Raw genomic sequence first — 18,444 nt, forward strand, 5'->3', positions numbered from 1 at the left:
CTTTCCCTGGGATGGGCCGTAAACTCCTGGGCCCGGTGAGCCATGCATACAGCACCGTCACGGTTAAAGAACCACTGCTCTAGGTCACATTTTTGTGATTTTTTATTAAAATTCTTACTTAGTCTCAACCTTTTTAATTTCAGGTCTGGTCTAATGTATTTCACGTCCCAGACCTTGACTAATTTAACTTGCTCGGCTCGCTCTGAGACTGTCATTTGTGATTCAGATTTCAGCATTTTTTGGCATATGATTTTGGTGCATTTTCCTCCTGAGGAAAAGTATCTGGGAGTGATTTGGATTGAGGCTTCACGACTTGGGTCTTGGTAGCTTGGGATCTCACGGTTTGGTATTAACAGGGATGCAGTTCAGTGATCCAGGCTGAATATGGAGAGGGAGGGGACCTTGTTTTTCTTGGTAGTTTTCCGCTTTGTATGTAGTGATAGTTTCTGACTGAAGAGAATGGTTTTCTTTACTGAGAGAGAGATTAAAGGTGGTCAATATTTACTTCTACTCCATTGTTCGCAACTGATTGCAGTATGTTTAAGACGGGTTTCCAGTCTTGACCACTTCTTAGTGGACCAGAGGTATAGTAGATTACCTTGTCTTTGCTGTCACTCGGGTGAGCAGTGAGCACTGGGTGTCTGAGTGTTTTTACAAACAGGACGTTTGTGTCAGATGACCCCCCGAGGAGGGCGTGGAGTTGGCCCAGAGCTGGCCCCTGTGCTGTCCTGATGCTTTAAAGTGGGGTTTTACCTGCGCTTGGAGGGTGGGTGCCCCTTGGCACCCTCTGGTATGAGGGCCGTGGGGAAGGAATGGATCTCTAAGTTGCTACTGTCTGTGTTCAGCCCCTGTCTGACGACCTCTGCCACCCTGTCTTGTTATTTCTTGGGCCTCCAGGTGAGCATTGGCAGCCCCGAGAAGATGGAGCCCATCACGAAGGTGTCTCACATCCCCAGCAGTCGGTGGGCACTGGTGTGCAGCCTCTGCAATGAGAAGTTTGGGGCCTCCATACAGGTAACCAGCCTAGTCGGGATGGCGTCATTACCCTTCCTTGTGTTCCGGGGAGCGGGATGGGGGAGGGCTCTGAACTCACCGTCACAGGGTTCGGAGATGGGACTAGAATCCAGGAAGCAGGACGAGGTTCTCACAGCCCTTCTGAGGTTGCTGAGGGACGTCTCCAGCCCAGTATGCACACCTTTATTGGTGGATAGTGTCCAGTGTGACTGGAACCCCAGTTGTAACCATCACAGGGCAACTCAGAAGTCCTCCTGAGCTGCAGGGCAGCTCCAGTTTGTATCTGGTTTCTCCCTCCCTCCCTGCCCCAAGCCTGGCATTGCAGCTCTCTCCACAGGCCGACAGCTCTGGGGAGGAACTGGAGTCTCGGCACTGGAGGCTCAGTCACCCTCTCGCCTGCCGAGCGGCAGCCCCGCCTCTGCGGCTGCCCCCGACGCCGCTGGTTTCAGAGGTGTGCGCGTGGGGTGTCTTGACGCGGTGCACACTGTTGGAAATCAGCTTGGCACGCCAACCCTTTTGCATTTGGTAAAACGGGGACTCCTTGGAGCACCGACCGGGTGGGTAGAGGGACACCCATGAGGTGCTGCACCAGGGGTTCTGCCCAGTCTGAATATCTGATTTTTTTATGGTACCGTGTGAGGGAGGGTGGGGCTGGGGGAGGGGAGCTTGTACGTAAGAAGTCGGCCTGAGTTTTCTGTGTCCACGTACAGGCAGGTGTAGACAGCCATGAGGCAGATAACAGAATCACGGAGAGACTATTGATGGCGCGCTGTTTCTTGGTGTTGTCTAAAGCGCTGCCTGAGAAGTTCCTCTCCGGGCCTCACGTTTTTGGCGTCTAGACAGTCGTGACCTCGGAGGCCTGAGGTGCTGTCCCACCGCGGTCTCCAGGTGCAGTCTGTGGCTGCCGTTGGCCCTTTGCCTCTGTGGGGCCACCAGCTCAGGGACGCCGCTCCTCCTCGGTCCCCACGTCACAGTCCATGGGCAGAGGTGCCGGTCTGGGGCGGCTGCCCTCTTGATGCAGGACACGCAACGGCTCGGCACGCACGCACGCACGCACACGCACACACACACACTCTCTCTTTCTCTCTCTCTCTGTCTCTGTCTCTCTCTCTCTCTCTCTGTCTCTCTGTCTCTCTCTCTGTCTCTCTGTCTGTCTCTCTCTCTCTCTCTGTCTCTCCACAAGCTCGGTCAAACTGCCAGTCGGGGGTTTTAAAGAAATGACCTCATTTGGCAAACTCACTTTGTATTTTGGCTGATAAATATTCCTCTCTGTAAGGTATCCACTCACTGGTGTTTCTTTCTAAAAGTTTTCATTTTACACGCCAAGCTGTTGTGCTTTTCTTCGTTATCACTTCCACTGGTGTTCAAGAATCCAGAATGTAACAAAATATTCAGAGGGTGAGGCATGAGACAGCTGGTGGGATTTGGCTGTGGACCTTGAAAATAGTGCAGATTTTTGTATGTGAACGGAATCTGCTCAAAATTAAAACATGACAAAAGCCTCTGGCCTGAGCGGTGTGTTAGGAGGGAGTGAAGGAGAAATGTTTTAAAAGCCACAAAATAAAAGAAGACACAGAGCTGGGTGTGTGTGTGTGTGTGTGTGTGTGTGCAGACAGCCCATGCGAACACTTGTAGGGAACAGGCTGGGGCAAACCAAGGAAAATGGAAATCGTTTTCTTCCAAGTTACCCGATGTTCTTCTGAGGATAGAAATTACGCCCTTTACTGAGTAGGTCCTTCACTCGTGTTTCCAGGAGGCGGTCAATTGGGATCTCTGTGTCTCTTTTGAAAAGAGACGATAAAATGACTTTTTTGTTGCCGTTGACCTCTTTTTCCCAGGACATGAATTTGAAGGAGGAGAGGCCAAGGAAGTTTTTGATGATTTTTCATATCTTCACAGAATAGACTGATTTTATTAAAGAATTCCTATCTGAAATGTCTGCAGCTGGAAAGGCTCTGGCTTACGTTTCTGTAACATCTGTTTGCTGAGTCAACCTGAATAGGAAAACCCAGAGGAAGGCCATTTGGCGTCTTTACAAAGCCCCGTAGAAATGTTCTGCCATGGCGAGTTCCTCTTTTCAGGTCGCGGCGCTGAGTTAAAGTGTCGTTTAAGCCAAACACTGGTAGTGTCTCCGTCACCTGTTTCCACTTTACTTCCCACTTGGCTGCCTGCTAGGAGGGAGGAGCACTTTGTCTTGTACTGATAGTGACCAGGGGTGTGTGTGTGTGTACTGATAGTGACCAGGGGTGTGTGTGTGTACTGATAGTGACCAGGTGTGTTTGTGTGTGTGTACTGATAGTGACCAGGTGTGTGTGTGTGTGTGTGTGTGTGTGTGTTCTGCCACTAAAGCTGATTTCACACATTTCTTGGAATTGAGATTATTATAGATAAAATTACAGATTTATGTTAGTTCATGCGCTTTTAAGTGTTTTCAGTGGGGGAATTGATTTTCTGTAAAGGGAGCTAGATTTTCTGTACTTCTGGGTAAAAGCAACTTTTTAATAATGGAAGAAATCATGACTGGCAGTGAGTCACCTCTTAAAGACTGAAATGATTAGGGGAAGAAGCCCCAACCCACGCTGCTGCGATCTGTGGGGGTGCTGTGCAGGCCTCTACTGAATGAGTTTAATTAATTAAGCTTTTCAGCTGGCCTGGGGCCACTCAGTTCTGCTCCTGTCTGCAGCCCTGGCGTGCCCGGATCCCTTGGCCTCACACAATACAGTGTTGCTTTTTAAGGGACTGGCTTCAGTCACCACAAGGAACCTCCTTCCAGGAATTCGCCTAGCAAGATCAGATGGGGAGAAATCACTTTTCTCCTGCTAGGTCTCTGGCTTGCCCTCTGGATCCAGGCACTACGGGCTTCCCCTGGTGGGGCGGTGGTGGGGAGGGCGGTGTTTGGTGGGGCCGGGGCAGAGCTGGGTGAGGCCTGGCCTCTACGTTGACCTCCCTTTGGCCCACAAGCAGCAGGTCCCTCACGGTTGTGCTGCCAGGCGAAGCGCACACAGATCTCAGAGCTTGTCCCCCACTGGCCTGGAAGCCTTTGCGTCTGGCAAAGCTTCCTCGGGTGCGGAGACCGGTCCTGTCCTTCCTGTCCTGGGTTGTCCTGGCCTCCTCTTCCTTTCCAGTCTTTGGGAGTTTCTAATTCACCCTCCTCAGTCCTGAGCAGCCCTCACTGCTGGAGGATGAGTGTGCCGTTTATTTTCCCACTGGTGTTGGGACTCGTCCTGGCTGTGGCTTAGAAAGGAGGGTCCACGTTCCTTTAAAAACTCTGGCTAGTGGTCATTCTTCCTGAGGAGATTCTCACCACTCAGGCTTTTTATATAAACGTTAAAAAAGCCCAGACCTATAAGAAGAGACAAATGAATGCCTCAGAATATACTCTGCATACTGAGCACACGTTCTCTTGAGTATAATCGGAGTGCCGGGGCCCCCTTTGTCTACACGTGCCATCTGTATGACTGTGTCTGCTTTAAGAGGCGATTTTGGATGCAGTTGCTTTTCTAAGAGAGTTATGGTTCGGTTTATGAAAAAGAGTTCCCTTAAATCCCAAGCTGTAGCTTATTTAAGACACGACTGGATCTGCCAGGGTTAATCCACGTGAAGCTTCTCTGTCCCGGCACGAGCTCCAAGTGCAGCTCTTCCTGTGCGTGTGTAGGGAGGGGGTGCCTGGCACCCAGGGCTTCAGTCACTGTCACTCCCTAATCTCTCTCCTCTTGCTGTCTGCGTGTTCTTGCCAGTGCTCTGTGAAGAACTGCCGCACAGCCTTCCACGTGACCTGTGCTTTCGACCGGGGCCTGGAGATGAAGACCATCTTGGCTGAGAACGACGAAGTCAAGTTCAAGTCCTACTGCCCGAAGCACAGCTCACATCGCAAGCCCGAGGAGAGCCTCAGTGAGGGGGCCGCTCAGGAGAATGGGGCCCCTGAGTGCTCCCCCCGGGATCCGCTGGAGCCCTTTGGCAGCCTTGAGCAGAATCAAGAGGAGGCCCACCGGGTGAGTGTCCGGAAGCAAAAGCTGCAGCAGCTGGAGGATGAGTTCTACACCTTCGTCAACCTGCTGGATGTTGCCAGGGCCCTGCGGCTGCCTGAGGAGGTCGTGGATTTCCTGTACCAGTACTGGAAGTTGAAGAGGAAGGTCAACTTCAACAAGCCCCTGATCACCCCAAAGAAGGACGAAGAGGACAATCTCGCGAAGCGGGAGCAGGATGTCTTGTTTAGGAGGCTGCAGCTGTTCACGCACCTGCGGCAGGACCTGGAGAGGGTAATGATTGACACTGACACCTTGTAGTGACTTAGAGAAGAAGATTGCAAAGAGGCGACCGCTTGCCCAGAGCAAGGAGTGGTAGCCAGTGCATTTACTCTCAGACCCTTGTACATACTTCAGCATGAGGTTGTGTTGGTTAAATCTATTTATGGGCTGGTAAACTCGCTGTACACACACACAAGATGGCCACAGAGTGGGGAGCTTCTCTGATTTAATTTTAAACACTTTCTCGTTAGTTCTTACTGTTCTTCTGGAAGATCAAATGGGGTGTGTCTTCCCCTCCCCCTCCCCCCTTCATTCTAGAGCTAGAGGGAACTGAGCCCCCCAGGAAGATGCCCAAGGGGTGGGCTCAGAATTGTTTACACACTGAGTTAGAAAACCAGAGTGGATTTAATTAACGGCGAGGGGGTGGGGCGGGCAGAGGTAGGGCAGCCTCTTGTTGAACCTGGGGAAACACTTTCTCGGTGCTGGTCATGGGCTCATTAAGGAGAGGGAAGCACTGCCTCTCTGACGCAGCTCTGCCTCTTGTCTAACTGACGGGGGCCTTCCCGGTACAGTCGCTGAGCAGAGCAGGCTGTGGGTGCTGATGTGTGTGCATGAACTGCCATACACATGCATATCTGTTCCCCAGGGTACTCCGGCAGTGAGGTGCTAAGTCATCACTCAGGCTGTGTATATGTTGTGTGTGCATGTGTGTCTGTATCCGTGTGTGTCTGTGTGCTGTGTCTAGAGTGGGCGTGGGGCGGGACTCCTGGTGTACAGGGGCCTCCGATCTGACTCGGGGAGCCCCCGGTCCCGCGCAGCGCGCTTCAAACGCCCTCACCACTGGATTGGCCCGCGTGGTGGCTCCTGGCTTCCTGGAGCCTCGGCTGGTGGCACCTTCCTGCAGCTGTTGGCTGGTTGGCGCCTCGCCCACTCTCCAGTACCTCTGGAGTCCCAGTCTGGACCTCCCTTCCGGCTACAGGCTACAGGCATAACTCTAGGAGCGGGCTGGCTTTTCCCCAAGGGCCGCCTCCTCCCTGCAGGTAGTCTCTGGTCGGCAACGTGTCTTAGAGCGCTTTCTCGCGTCAGCGCCCCTGACTGCCCCGACTGCCGACAGTGATTAAATTCATTAGTGCTCAGATGGAACTGAGGCTTCGGGCCCAAAGCAGCCCGTGCTGAAAGGCACCTAAGTGGCCTGAAACGGTTAATGCGTCTCCCCCAAGCGCCTGACTTATTAATGGGGGCGGTGGTTCACCTGCCTGGGAGAGAATCTGACTCAGAGGTGATTTGCAGCGAGAGTGTAGGCAAAGGATAGGGACAGGGGAGAAGTATGGAACCGAAAGACCGAGCTCTCCCAGAGACCTGCACTGCCCTGGTAGAGAAGGCGTAGCAGTGAGAGTGTTTGTAAGTGTTCCGTAGAAGAGACCCTTTTAGAACCTGACGGTGCGGGCTGCTTGTGACGCCCCTTCCAGGCACCAGGTTAAGATTCCGGATTCAGGCGGATTCAGGCGGAGGCCAGGCGGGAAGAGGGTGTGTGAGGCTCTTGTGCTCCCGTGCCCCCCCTGGTGGTGAGTGTAAAGAAGACCTCGCCTCTCAACCACATGTATGTGTGGCCTTTTGGTTAGAGATGAGAAAGGGATTCAGAAGGGAGAAACTCGAATCCTGGTGAGAAGCCTTATCCCACCCTGACAACTGCTGTACTTGGGGTGCATGAGCTTTGGAATCAGATAGTCCTCAGGAGGGAGGACGACGAGTCTAATGTTTGGACTGTGTTTGTCTCGCAATCACCACAAAATAAAAGTGTAGAAAATGCTTGTGGTGTACTAACTCTTTTCTGTACTTAAGTTACTCAGATTAACACGCACTTATGATTAAATTCTAAACTTTTTTTTTTTTTTTGGAGTCATCACTGTTGCGTTTTAAGTAGAATGATGCCAATGATGTATGAGAAACAGGGAATAAATCAGGATTTTTGTGTGTGTGGTATTACTTATATTTACTTTATTAAAAAGTCTAAGAGATTTGAGGGCATTTAGCGTCAGTTTAAAACGGGCTTATTAAAATGAAAAATGTGCTTTCCAGAATGTTCCATGAGGCCTGCAATGGTGGAGGCTTTAAAAATTGGAAATCTTGGCCGCCATGCCCCAGAGTGCACAGTTATTTGTAACTATAAACAAGAAGTGTATTAAGCCAAAGACTCATCAGGGCAGGGGTGACAATAAGAATAAATCATAAGTCTGTTTTTCAAGTAACTTAAAGTCCAGCCCAGTTCACACAACAGCATTTCGTAGCAGGTTAATATGTGGGACTGTGATCAAGGCATGTGGTCACTTCAGAACTGACAAGTGAGTAGCCTTCATTAGAGAGGCAGACACCTCTTTGAATGATAACGGTAGTTGCTCTTTCCCGCAGATATACACCGTGGGGCATTTTGCACATCTGGCTTCCAGTTCTGGATCAGAAAGTTAGATGACAGGAATGGACTCAGGAGGGTTTGGGAACCTGAAGACACGATTGCCGATATATGGCGGGTGCCATGCCAAGTTCCCAGGGCTGCCACTTCACTCTGGTGGGATTCCTTTCCCCCAAACATTGTCTTCTAAAGGATGCAATAAACATGAGTTCAGCAAATGAGTACTTGCTCAGATAAAAAACATGCTACCTCTGCACTCCTGCCTGGGGCATCGAAAGGGGCCAGGTCCCGGGAGACCATTTTACTCAACATTTGGTGGAATGGTCACCTCTTGACAGTCTGACAGAGGCTACAGTTGTCCCTGAACAAGAGGCATGTTAAGCTTTAGTGTTGCAAGCAATGCTTGGGATTCAGGAAAACTTGAGATCATTATTGAGTTCCTGAGGGCAGTGGTTCTCGGCATGTGGTCCTCAACCAGCAGCAACATGACCTGCAGATTTTTGGATCCCACCTCTGACTCCAGAAACGGTGGGGTTGGAGGCCAGCATTCTGTGTTTTAGGGCCTCTCCGTGTTTGTTTGGGAACCACTGCTTTTGGGGAAAGCCTGACTCTTGGGTTTAACATGGTATGAGGGTGCAGCAAGAGCTGGTGGTTTTGCGTACTACCTCGCTGGCAATTGGGAGAAGATGAAGCAGGGGGCGGGGGCGGGGGCGGGGAGGCTAGGTCTAGCAGTCTAGCAGTGTACAGGAAGGGCCAAGCAGGGTGTGTGTTGAGGACAGAGCCTCAGGTCAGCTCTACATACAGGGGCTGCTTATGGAAGTTGCCCTTTAGGGTGTTCTGTGCATTAGAGAGGTAAGGTTTAGGGCACTCACTATACTAATGTGGTCAGCCGGCCTGGTTTATTCAGGGACTGATTTGCTCCAATTGAAAACCCTGACCTTTGCTGCTTGGGGTCACAGTTAGATGTCTCTTATCAGAAATCATGGGGAATGGAAGTGGGATTTTCCCACTTAACAGCCAGGGTGGAAATCTCTCCTGGGGGAAGTGGTTGAAGACACCAAAATTAAATTTGAGTAATATACAAAGTTCAGGTTCTCTGGCTCTGCTCTTTCCATTGACAATTTTAAGTAACAAAGATGTATCTCTTTTGTACATCTGACTTGAATAGGAGAGTAACCTTGTCCATTCCTAGGATGTCAGAGAGTTTGTTTCCATTTCCTATTTCCACAAGTTGGATTCCCTGTCTTAATGTAAAAACCGTTCTGTATGTTTTCCAGTTGTTTTGAGCCTGTGATAAGGATCTAGGTTCGGCCCCTTCCTCTTTTTGACCTTCTACTCTTAATCTCCCCTGGGTGGAACAATATTTATCAAAGAGAGTCGCCTATTAGCTACCTCCATCCCCAAACTGGTCAGAATTCTTATAAAGGACACCTACTTCCTGGCCTGAGGGTGTGTGGCTGTCAGAGAAAGAATGTGCTTTAACCAGGGTGAATGACACTGAAATAAGATTTACTTTGAGACAGGAAGAGTGATTTTATTCTCAGTTCTTTAAGATAATTTTTATTTTTATCAAGAAGTGTGAGGAAGATCCTAAACAAATAGTGAAGCGGTTAGGATCAAGAGAAGCCTGACTTGGTGGTCCTGCTTTAGGCCAGGAAATTACACCACTTACAGCGTGAACAATGCAAATGTGAAAGCCAGCTGACCCGTTCCTCAATGCCTCGTGTCCTCTTGAAAAGGAGGCTGCCTTGAACACAACTGGGGAAGAACAGCTGGAATTGTTAGGGTTCTTTAGGGGTGGTGTATCTGTACATAAGCCAAAATGCAGGGCCGTGTGTGTCGCTTGTTGCCACTCTCGCTGCCAAAATGTTAGTGACCTTCGGGGAAGGTGGCAGGAGAAGGGATTGCCCAGGCGTTGGAGAGTGCAGTCCCGCCTTTGGTGTAGGAGCTGATGGGGATACGCAGTCGCTGTTTTCAGTCTTGCCACTGAGCTTACTGGGGTGGCCTTGGTCCACATCTTCCTGAAGAAAGGTTTAATTGTGTTATCTGGTGTGTCGCATTTGATGTTTGTGTTTTCAGGCCCATGCAATCTAATCAGGTTTTACCAGTAGGTTTTAGGACTGGGAGATTTAAGGGGGTTTATTGATTAAGTCATTAAAATTGTGATTCTGTATTGACTGATCACAGGTGGCTTTGAAAATGGGGAACAAATTTAAGTGTTGATTAGTTACTACTGGTTAATGAGCATCTGTATGCAGTTCCCCAGCGGTTGCACATCAGATGCAAAGTGGAGCTCCTAGTGCTGGGGTCTTCTCAGTTACTGACCAATGAATCGGGAAGAGGGCAGTATCAATTTTTCAGGTGGTGATACAGAAAGCTGGCCTTGAGAGGCTGACCTAGCAAGTCAATGGCAAAGCAAGAAGGATGTTCCCTAGGTGTTCACGCGCTGTAGGAACACATTAGCGACCTGTAAGTTCCAAGGTAATTCAGAGAGTTCAGTGTCAACAAAAGAAGTTTACTTGGATTTCTGGTGACTACTTGGCCTTCTGGTGAGCCCCGTGTGGGGACACTGTGAGGGGCTTCTCCCTCTGATGGCCCTTGACCCTAATGCTTATCTAGTTCCATCTTCAGAAGATGCTTGATGAAGTGCAGCAGAGGTGGCTTCTGAACTGCTCTGAAGCCTCTGACGATAGAATTCCTGGGAAGAGGATACTGAGGGATGATAAGCAGAGTCCTTTGGCAAGAGCTGGCATGTTTGGACTTGGACACCAATGGGCGTCTGTCTGTCTCTTCGCCAGGAGGAGCCTATGGCCAGGTGTGGTGCAGGAGCAGGACCTCCTCTGACAGCCTCTATTGCGCTGCTACCCACCTTGAGGGGTATACACAGAATACTTGTCAGCACCCCAAAGGGAGGCTTAGCGATTAGCTAAAATGTTTAAAGTACATTTGGATATCAAAAGTCACTCAAGGACCTAGTAGGACAAATTTTTCTCAGGTAAAGAGAAAACAAACAAACAAAAAAAAACACACCAAAGTCCTGTTATAATGTATTGCTTACTTAGAATCTTTATTCTCTACGTTCTAGGTTCGGAACCTCACTTACATGGTGACCCGCAGGGAAAAGATTAAACGATCTGTGTGCAAAGTCCAGGAACAGATATTCAATCTTTACACTAAGCTTTTGGAGCAAGAAAGAGTTTCAGGTATGCATTAAGCCCCGGTAGGTCAAACAATAGGACAGGGGTTTGTAAGCCCTCTGTTAAGGGAAAAAAATGCTAGTTTCTTTAATTTTCTTTTACACTGTAGAAGAATCAAAGAAGCAAAGGCTTTTGTTATTGAAGAAAATCTTTAGGCATTCGAGGCACCATGGTCTAGAGGAGAGGGCTATGAACTGGGCCTCATGTATGGGTCAAATCCTGTATTGTCTACTTAAAGGCTCAACGCAAGTCTTAAGTTTTCCAAGTCTCCCCCGTTTCCTCACATGTAATGTGAGGATGAGATCTCCAGCTATCTCCTGGGAACTACTGTGAGACTCGAAAGAGTAACTTACATATTGCAAAGCACTTGATAAATGTAAAGTATCATGGGGATACCTAAAAAGATTTATAATTATCTAGCCTTTGGATCTACCTGTAACATATGGTAAATATATCTTAAGACTGTGTACTTAAGGCACATATCTGTGTTTAGATAACATTCACAGTGGATTATTTTGGTGTAGTTGGAATTTTGAATACTTTTGAGATTCAGCACAACATATTTATTTAGTGCTGTCTATGTTGCATTGCTCTGGCAAAGAGAAAAAGAAAACTAAGACATGGACTCCCCCCACCCCCACCCCCACTCTGGAGAACACTTCAGTGACTTTGAGATCAAGTGCATAGGAGGGCAAGTTGTTTAACCTCTCCGGGACTCTGTTGGTCTGTAAGAGGTTTGGTCCAGAATCCTGCCCTCTGAAGTGCTTTTCAGCACTAACGTTCTGTGATCAGAAGCCCCAGAAAGCAGGCGTTATAAGGATTTCAGAGGAGGAGGAGTCTGTTGAGTGCGGATCAGGCAGAACCATGACCCACGAGCAGGCAGGTCTTAGGGGACCTCGTGTCTGCTGCTCTTTGAAGTTACAGCAGCAGTGTCTGCACTGCTTGCCTTTTGTACAGAGTCCACCGGCTTGCTCTTTCCTTCTGCTTTTGTGGCTTTTCGTCTCTGTAGATTAGGAAACACAGATACAACAAAGAAGTTGTTATAACCTATTATGTTGAAATCCACATTCTGGGTTTACCTAAAACTAACTGGATATGTGTGACTAGAGGCAAACTGGTCAGCCGAACAAAGAGAAAAAAAGCTTGGGGAGTTTTAAATGATATTCTTGAAGTGTGTTACATTGTTTTGATAGCATTAACGTATTAATAATATTATCCTAGGTAATTTCCTTACCAAGAGTAAATATTTCCCAGATATATCAAGTGTATATCGTCAGCTAGACTTTAGAGTTTAGTTGTCAAACTTTTAAAATAAATTTTCCTGAGTTGGGGTATCACAAGTACAAGCAGTTTGACTCAGATTCTTTAAGGTGAACTTCTGTTTCTCCATTATTCCTACTTGAATGCAAATAAACTAGGGGACCTGTTTTCTGCCTTGCCCGTGTGTAAACAGCAGCCCCCTGCCCCAAGGCTATCTGGTGCATATCACCCAGCCTCCAGCTGCAGAGGCCGAGCTGCTGTTGCCCAGGATCATTAGTGCAGGTTGTGTCTGTGGAGCTTTGCCAGTGGAGGGCTTTCTGTGACTCTTGTCCTTACATAATGAGTGATTACCTATGAAAATAAGCTGTAAAGAACGTTTTCATCTGATTTCACTTGAGTCGTTTTTCATGGTTATTGCAGGCAGGTTTTTTTTTTCCCCCTTGTATTTCATGGCTGAGGTTTTTTGGTAAGTGGTTGAGCTTCTTAACAAGGTTAGGAAGTGTTTTGTGTAACAGCTGTAATGCAGATCTATGTTCAGAAGTCCTACTGCTGTTCCAGAACAGGAAAAGGGGTCCTCCCCACCCTCTGAGGAATGACCCACACTAGGTATGATGGGTTGGAAGCAATGGTAATCTTCCTGTGAACTGCCCCAGGGAATGAAGTGGAAACCCCTTAGGATGCCTTTTTTCTTCTTCCAGTTTCAGACTTTCAGTTGTGTCATTCGTGCCTCACACTGATCTACCTTGTAAGAGAGATGATTCCGAGTGAGGCAGAGATGGCCCTGACTTACATGTGTCACGAGGGTCCATGGTTTAAACTGTCCCGTGGTTCCGATAATGGGCAGGGCCCTTCTGCTGGATGAGTGTCCTCAGTGGAGACAATACTTAGGAGAGTCAGAGGCTCTTCAGAGACATGGATCCCAAGTCAAGAGAGAAATCAGAGCTCGGAAAATTGTCAGCCCCTCTTACCTTTCTATGTTCCCACAGTAGGTGACTGAATAAAAGAAATAATACGTGTGGTGTGACGGTTGACCCTGAGTTTGATTATTGAGAAAGCAGGCATTTCTAAACCAGCAGATTGTAAAACACCCTCCCCTACGGTCATGGTAATTTTATGTTTAGAGTTGCTAGCTCTGTTCTGTTTACGTGCAGTGTCCGTTTCCGCTCAGCAGTTAAGCTCTCACACGGGCTCCTGCCTGTTACTCTGGGGTGGGACCTTGTTTTCCTGGTGGTTCATACCTCAGAAAACATGAAAACTGCTCTTTGTAGAAGCTCTGGAGGCTCTTGCAGGAACGTGGTCCTTCTGATGAACTCTAGTATGTTATGAATTCGCCCTGTATTTTTCAAACTGAGGGTTACAGTTTATTACCGGGTTGTGAGATGAATTTAGCAGGTCATCACTAGCATTAAAACAAGTGAAACAGAACAGAAACTGTCAGAGTGCCTATCAGGCGATGAAGGCTAATATGATTGCAGGAAAAGTGAGCTTTTACTGGGTTACATTGTGAAACTTAGTTCTTACTGTGACTTGCCTCAGAAATGTTTGAAAAACACCAATTTAACTTATCCTTGTGTTGGATGGCAATTCAGTTTAATTCCACAAATGGGTTTTACATATGAGAGTAAACAGATGTACTCTGTGTCAAGAATGATTTCAAACACCTTCCTTTATTTTACAATTGACGTGTATTTATCCTCATCATAGCCATGTAGCCCTGTGAGGGTGTAAATAATTTGGAGAAAGAACCTTAAAAGCCCCAGTCCCCGCCCCGTGGTTGTGGTACTCCCCACCCCAGCACCCCCCGCCCCCCCGCCCCCCCGCCCCGTCTGTAGGCGTGGCAGGTGGCAGCTCTTGGCAGGCGCTGCTCTGAGACCGCGTGGAAGCACTGCTTGCTTCACCGCAGACGGATTCCGCAGTGAATCCCATTTGAAAATCAGATCAGTTATTTTGTTTGACGGAAAATGTATTCCTTGAAAAGACATTGTTTCATGAAAAAGTACATGAACTTAAGCTGTTTTAGAAAATAGAGCATATTGAGTATTCAGATTCTCACGGCAGGTAATACCTTTACTGTGAAAACCGAACTTTTACAAAGTGGGTGGCTGTATGTTTTATTGTTGGGTGGGAAGTCTGCATTAGTAGGCCCTGCTAAGGGTCTGGAATTTTATTGTTCTGGATTTGCCTCTGCTGTAATTTTCCTTTATGTGTGGTTTTGTGTTCGTAGGTGCGCCGCCTTCTTCTTCCTCCTCCTCCTCACTGGAAAACATGCTTCTGTTTAACAGCCCTTCTGTGGGCCCCGATGCCCCCAAGATAGAGGACTTGAAGTGGCATTCTGCATTCTTCAGGAAGCAAATGGGTACTTCCTTGGTTCACTCGATGAAAAAGCCCCATAAGCGAGATCCATTGCAGAACAGTGCTGGGAGTGAAGGCAAAACCCTGCTAAAGCAGCCAGACCTGTGCAGTAGAAGGGAGGGGATGGTGGTCCCAGAGAGCTTTTTGAGTTTTGAAAAGACCTTTGCAGAAGCACGTCTCATATCAGCACAACAGAAAAATGGTGTGGTGATGCCAGACCACGGGAACAGAAGAGACCATCGTTTTCATTGTGATCTTGGTAAGGGAGACTTGAAGGACAGACCTTTCAAACAGAGTCACAAGCCTCTCAGGTCCACAGACGTGTCCCAGAGGCATGTGGACAACACAAGAGCTGCCACCTCCCCTGGAGTGGGGCAGTCAGCACCCGGCACGAGGAAAGAGACGGTGCCCAAGTGCAACGGCTCCCTAATCAAAGTAAACTATAACCAGACTGCAGTCAAAGTGCCTACAACACCTGCTAGCCCAGTGAAAAACTGGGGAGGATTCCGGATTCCAAAGAAGGGGGAACGGCAGCAGCAGGGAGAGGCCCACGAGGGGGCCTGCCACCAGCACTCAGACTACCCCTATTTGGGCTTAGGCCGAGTTCCAGCCAAGGAAAGGGCAAAAAGCAAATTGAAATCTGACAATGAGAATGACGGGTACGTCCCTGATGTAGAAATGAGTGACTCAGAGAGTGAGGCATCAGAAAAGAAATGTATACATGCCAGCAGCACTATCAACAGGAGGACAGACATTATCAGGAGAAGCATTTTGGCCTCTTGATGAAGCAGAGATGGCTTGGGAGCACCACGGGCTTGTCATCGGGTAGGCGAGAGTTCGGACACGGGGGATGAGCAGAAACCCGTCACTCCTGAGCTGCACAAACACATTTACTTGCAATTCAGATTGAATTTTTTTTTTTTGAGTCATTTAGAAATCATTGTTGTGAGAAGTGTGTTATTTGCAACTTGTTGAGGAAACACAAGAGTTAGATTGTAACCGTAAGACACTGCTAAGACTAGAGGCTGAATTAAACACTAAAATAACAATGGATGAAATGTTTCTAAAGAGGGAAGGCTTTTTAAAATAAGCCTCATGAGTTTTTATTGCCCTCTGTATTCTTCCCAAAGCACAAACTCTTGGTTACCTGAATATACAGAATCAGATATGGTTCTTGAGAAATGCTCACGTACCATTTAATAGCCCATAAAACTTATTTTCTAGGACTGTGGTGGATCTTGAAGTCATATTTATACTTTGGCCCACAAGGCTGTTTTTGTTGCATTATAGTATACGGGCAGTAGCTCTGAAGCTTCAGTAACTCTAGGGAATTCATGTGTAAATATAGCAGATGAGGGAAGAGAAAATTTAAAAGTCATTACTGGAAGATCTGAAGGGACAGGGTAGAGCTGCTGGAGTTTGGAGATTTAGGGTAAATGTAAGCAAGGTCCTGCTGCCGGAAGCCCTTGCATGTGTTGTGGATATAGGGCTGGTGGAGAGCGAAGCCATTACAAAGTTCCATCTATGAGAAAGGGCAGTTGAGGTCCCATCTTTACCAGTCCTCTTGACCTTTCTCTTCCCTAACCACTGCTTTTTGGGCCAGCTTGGGATTTCGCTGGCCATTGGCAAAAACTGGCCATCTGGCTTCCAACAATACAATGGCTATTCAAGTTCAAGTGATGAACTTCCAGACTCTGGTGACTCATATTTCCCAGAGCCGACCACTAGTGCATATGTTGGGGTATCCGGCCTTCCAACATGAACAGATTCCTTAAAAAAAAAAAAAAAAAAAAAAAAAAGGGAAAAAAAAAAAGCAAAATAGGTTATATTTAAAAAAAAATAGAAAGGCAATAAGTTGCGATAACCTCTTACCATTGATTGACCAAGGTTATACAGGAAAGAGATCTAAGTGTAATAGGTTTTCTGGAGTCAGAGTTCTAAGCTCTAGTTCGTAACTTGGACTTTCTAATTGCAAACGGCAATAACTAGTAAGTTATCAGCAATAATAAATTTAGCATTAAATTTGAGTACAATGTTCTGTTTTTGCACTCGCTGCAGTGCATTATGTATTAAGACAGTGGATAGTGTTAAGGTCCTGTTAATTTTTTTTTGGAATTCAATGTAGTTGTGAATCAAACTTAAGGAAAGTTTAAGTAGCAATGAGATTTAGAATTATGGGCACTTGGAACAAGCCCAACTTCCCCTAAATTATCCTTTAGTTTGTTAATATCAGTATTCAGATTCCTGATTCATTTATACATTTGTTTCCATGTGGCAGGGACATTCTGATACTTAATGAGTAATGCTTTGAGTTCTGTAGTTACCTTTCAAGTCTTCCGGACGATTGTCAACAAGGAAAAAGGCTTATTGAATTCCATCTTGCTATGCAAGTTTTATCAGATGATCAAATAGTAGATCTGATACATCCCCATTGTATGTATGACATTTTCAAACCAAGTCTTAACTTTTCGAATACATTTTAGTAGCTAATTCAGGGGAGGGGAAAGAATGACCCAGGTTTTTAGATTGACTATTTTTGAGCTATGGGGCTCATTTTTCAAAGACTGTTGTCCAGATAAACTGTTGCTACAGACACTAGAAGTTTCTTATGAATCCAAGTTGTACATTAACTCGGCATAATTTAAAAGTCTTTTTTTTTTTTTGCATATGAGCAAAAAACCTTTTGCTGGATACAGAAGAAGGTGGACTCGATTTACAGTTATCTTTTGACTACAGCAACAGCTCTGGGTGAGAGTAGAATATATAGAGGGATAATTTGTCAAGCCATAGAAAGAAAATCTAAATTAATTCTAGTAAGTGTATGACCTCTCACCATTATAAGAGGTACCAGATTCATTTGCACTATTAGGAATGCTAGTTTTGTGCAAAAATAATGCCTTACCTGTTTTTTCCCCACATTTAGGTTGAAAAGCTTTCAAACGTTCCAAGTTATGCTGAACCAAAAACAAAACAAAACAAAAAATAAAAAAGAACCCACACAAGAACAAAACACCCAAAAACAAAAAGCCCACACTTTTAATTCCTGCTTTGAAATGCAAATGGTACAGAGCTCAGATTCTCTGGCAGTGTAATGATAGCTCTGTGAGGGGTGAGTTTCATGTCCTGCTGGGAACTCTGTATGAGGCCGCATGAGCGGCAACCAGCCAGCCGAACCTGCCCACTTGCACTCTGAGTACGGAACCATTTGCTCTTCTTTTCTCCTTCTCCTTTTTTTTTTTTTTTTGTTTTTTTGTTGTTTAAAGCTTTATCTATCTTTCCTTGTGCATCCTGACCAAGAAATATCTTTGATTATGATCAATGTATTATGTCAAAATGTAGGCTAGTTAAACTTTTGTAAAGTTGCCTGGAATGTCATTTGTTAGGTTATAAACACAAAATCTAAATGAAGGGTTATATGTGTTGTGTACAAATCTTAATTATTTTGAAATGGACAAACTTGTCATTACATTTGTAACCTTGTACAGAGGATTTTTCACTATGTGCCTAGCTTGGTGTCCATTCAGCTAAAGTTGAAAAAAAAGGTGCATGAAGAGTTAAAAATCAGAATTAAACAAAGTATATGTAGAGATGACTATTTTATATTACATGGCCCAATCCTGTATTTATTTCTACCCCCTTTTTGAAAGTATTTATAAAACTAGTTGAGGACAGCTGTATTTTTTTGTTGAACTATTTAGTAGAATTTGTGCCTTTTTGTCTGTATGTGAATAAATGCTGTACATTTTGCAGTACATTTTAGAGTGTCTTGAAATCTGGTTTTGCTAAATATTTAGATGTATATGACTTAGCTGCATATGTATGTGATGTCTCACATGATGGTACATGTCGACAGTCTCACAGCTTAGATCAGGAATGCGAACTGCAGGGAACATGACAAGACTGTGGAAGAGCACAGATTCACTAGGCTGCTTTCTGGCTCAGCTTTGATGGTGAGACACTGACA

The 18,444-nt window shown here is 46.5% G+C and overlaps 1 protein-coding gene across 7 annotated transcripts in view; it reads left to right on the top strand.

Moving 5' to 3' along the window:
• JADE1 (jade family PHD finger 1) overlaps positions 1-18,234 on the top strand; it is a 56,808-nt gene extending 38,574 nt beyond the window's left edge. For all 7 annotated transcript variants that reach the window (XM_081240880.1, XM_081240878.1, XM_081240876.1 and 4 more), the window contains exons 8-11: positions 898-1,014; positions 4,752-5,273; positions 10,757-10,874; positions 14,353-18,234. In XM_081240880.1, coding sequence (XP_081097006.1) covers positions 898-1,014; positions 4,752-5,273; positions 10,757-10,874; positions 14,353-15,263 — 1,668 coding nt within the window. In that variant the 3' untranslated portion in view covers positions 15,264-18,234. The remainder of the gene's footprint in view (positions 1-897; positions 1,015-4,751; positions 5,274-10,756; positions 10,875-14,352) is intronic.
• Positions 18,235-18,444: the final 210 nt, after the last annotated feature.

The sequence above is a fragment of the Mesoplodon bidens genome, assembly GCF_964165515.1.
Source record: "Mesoplodon bidens genome assembly, chromosome: 1".
Classification (NCBI taxonomy): Eukaryota; Metazoa; Chordata; class Mammalia; order Artiodactyla; family Ziphiidae; genus Mesoplodon; species Mesoplodon bidens.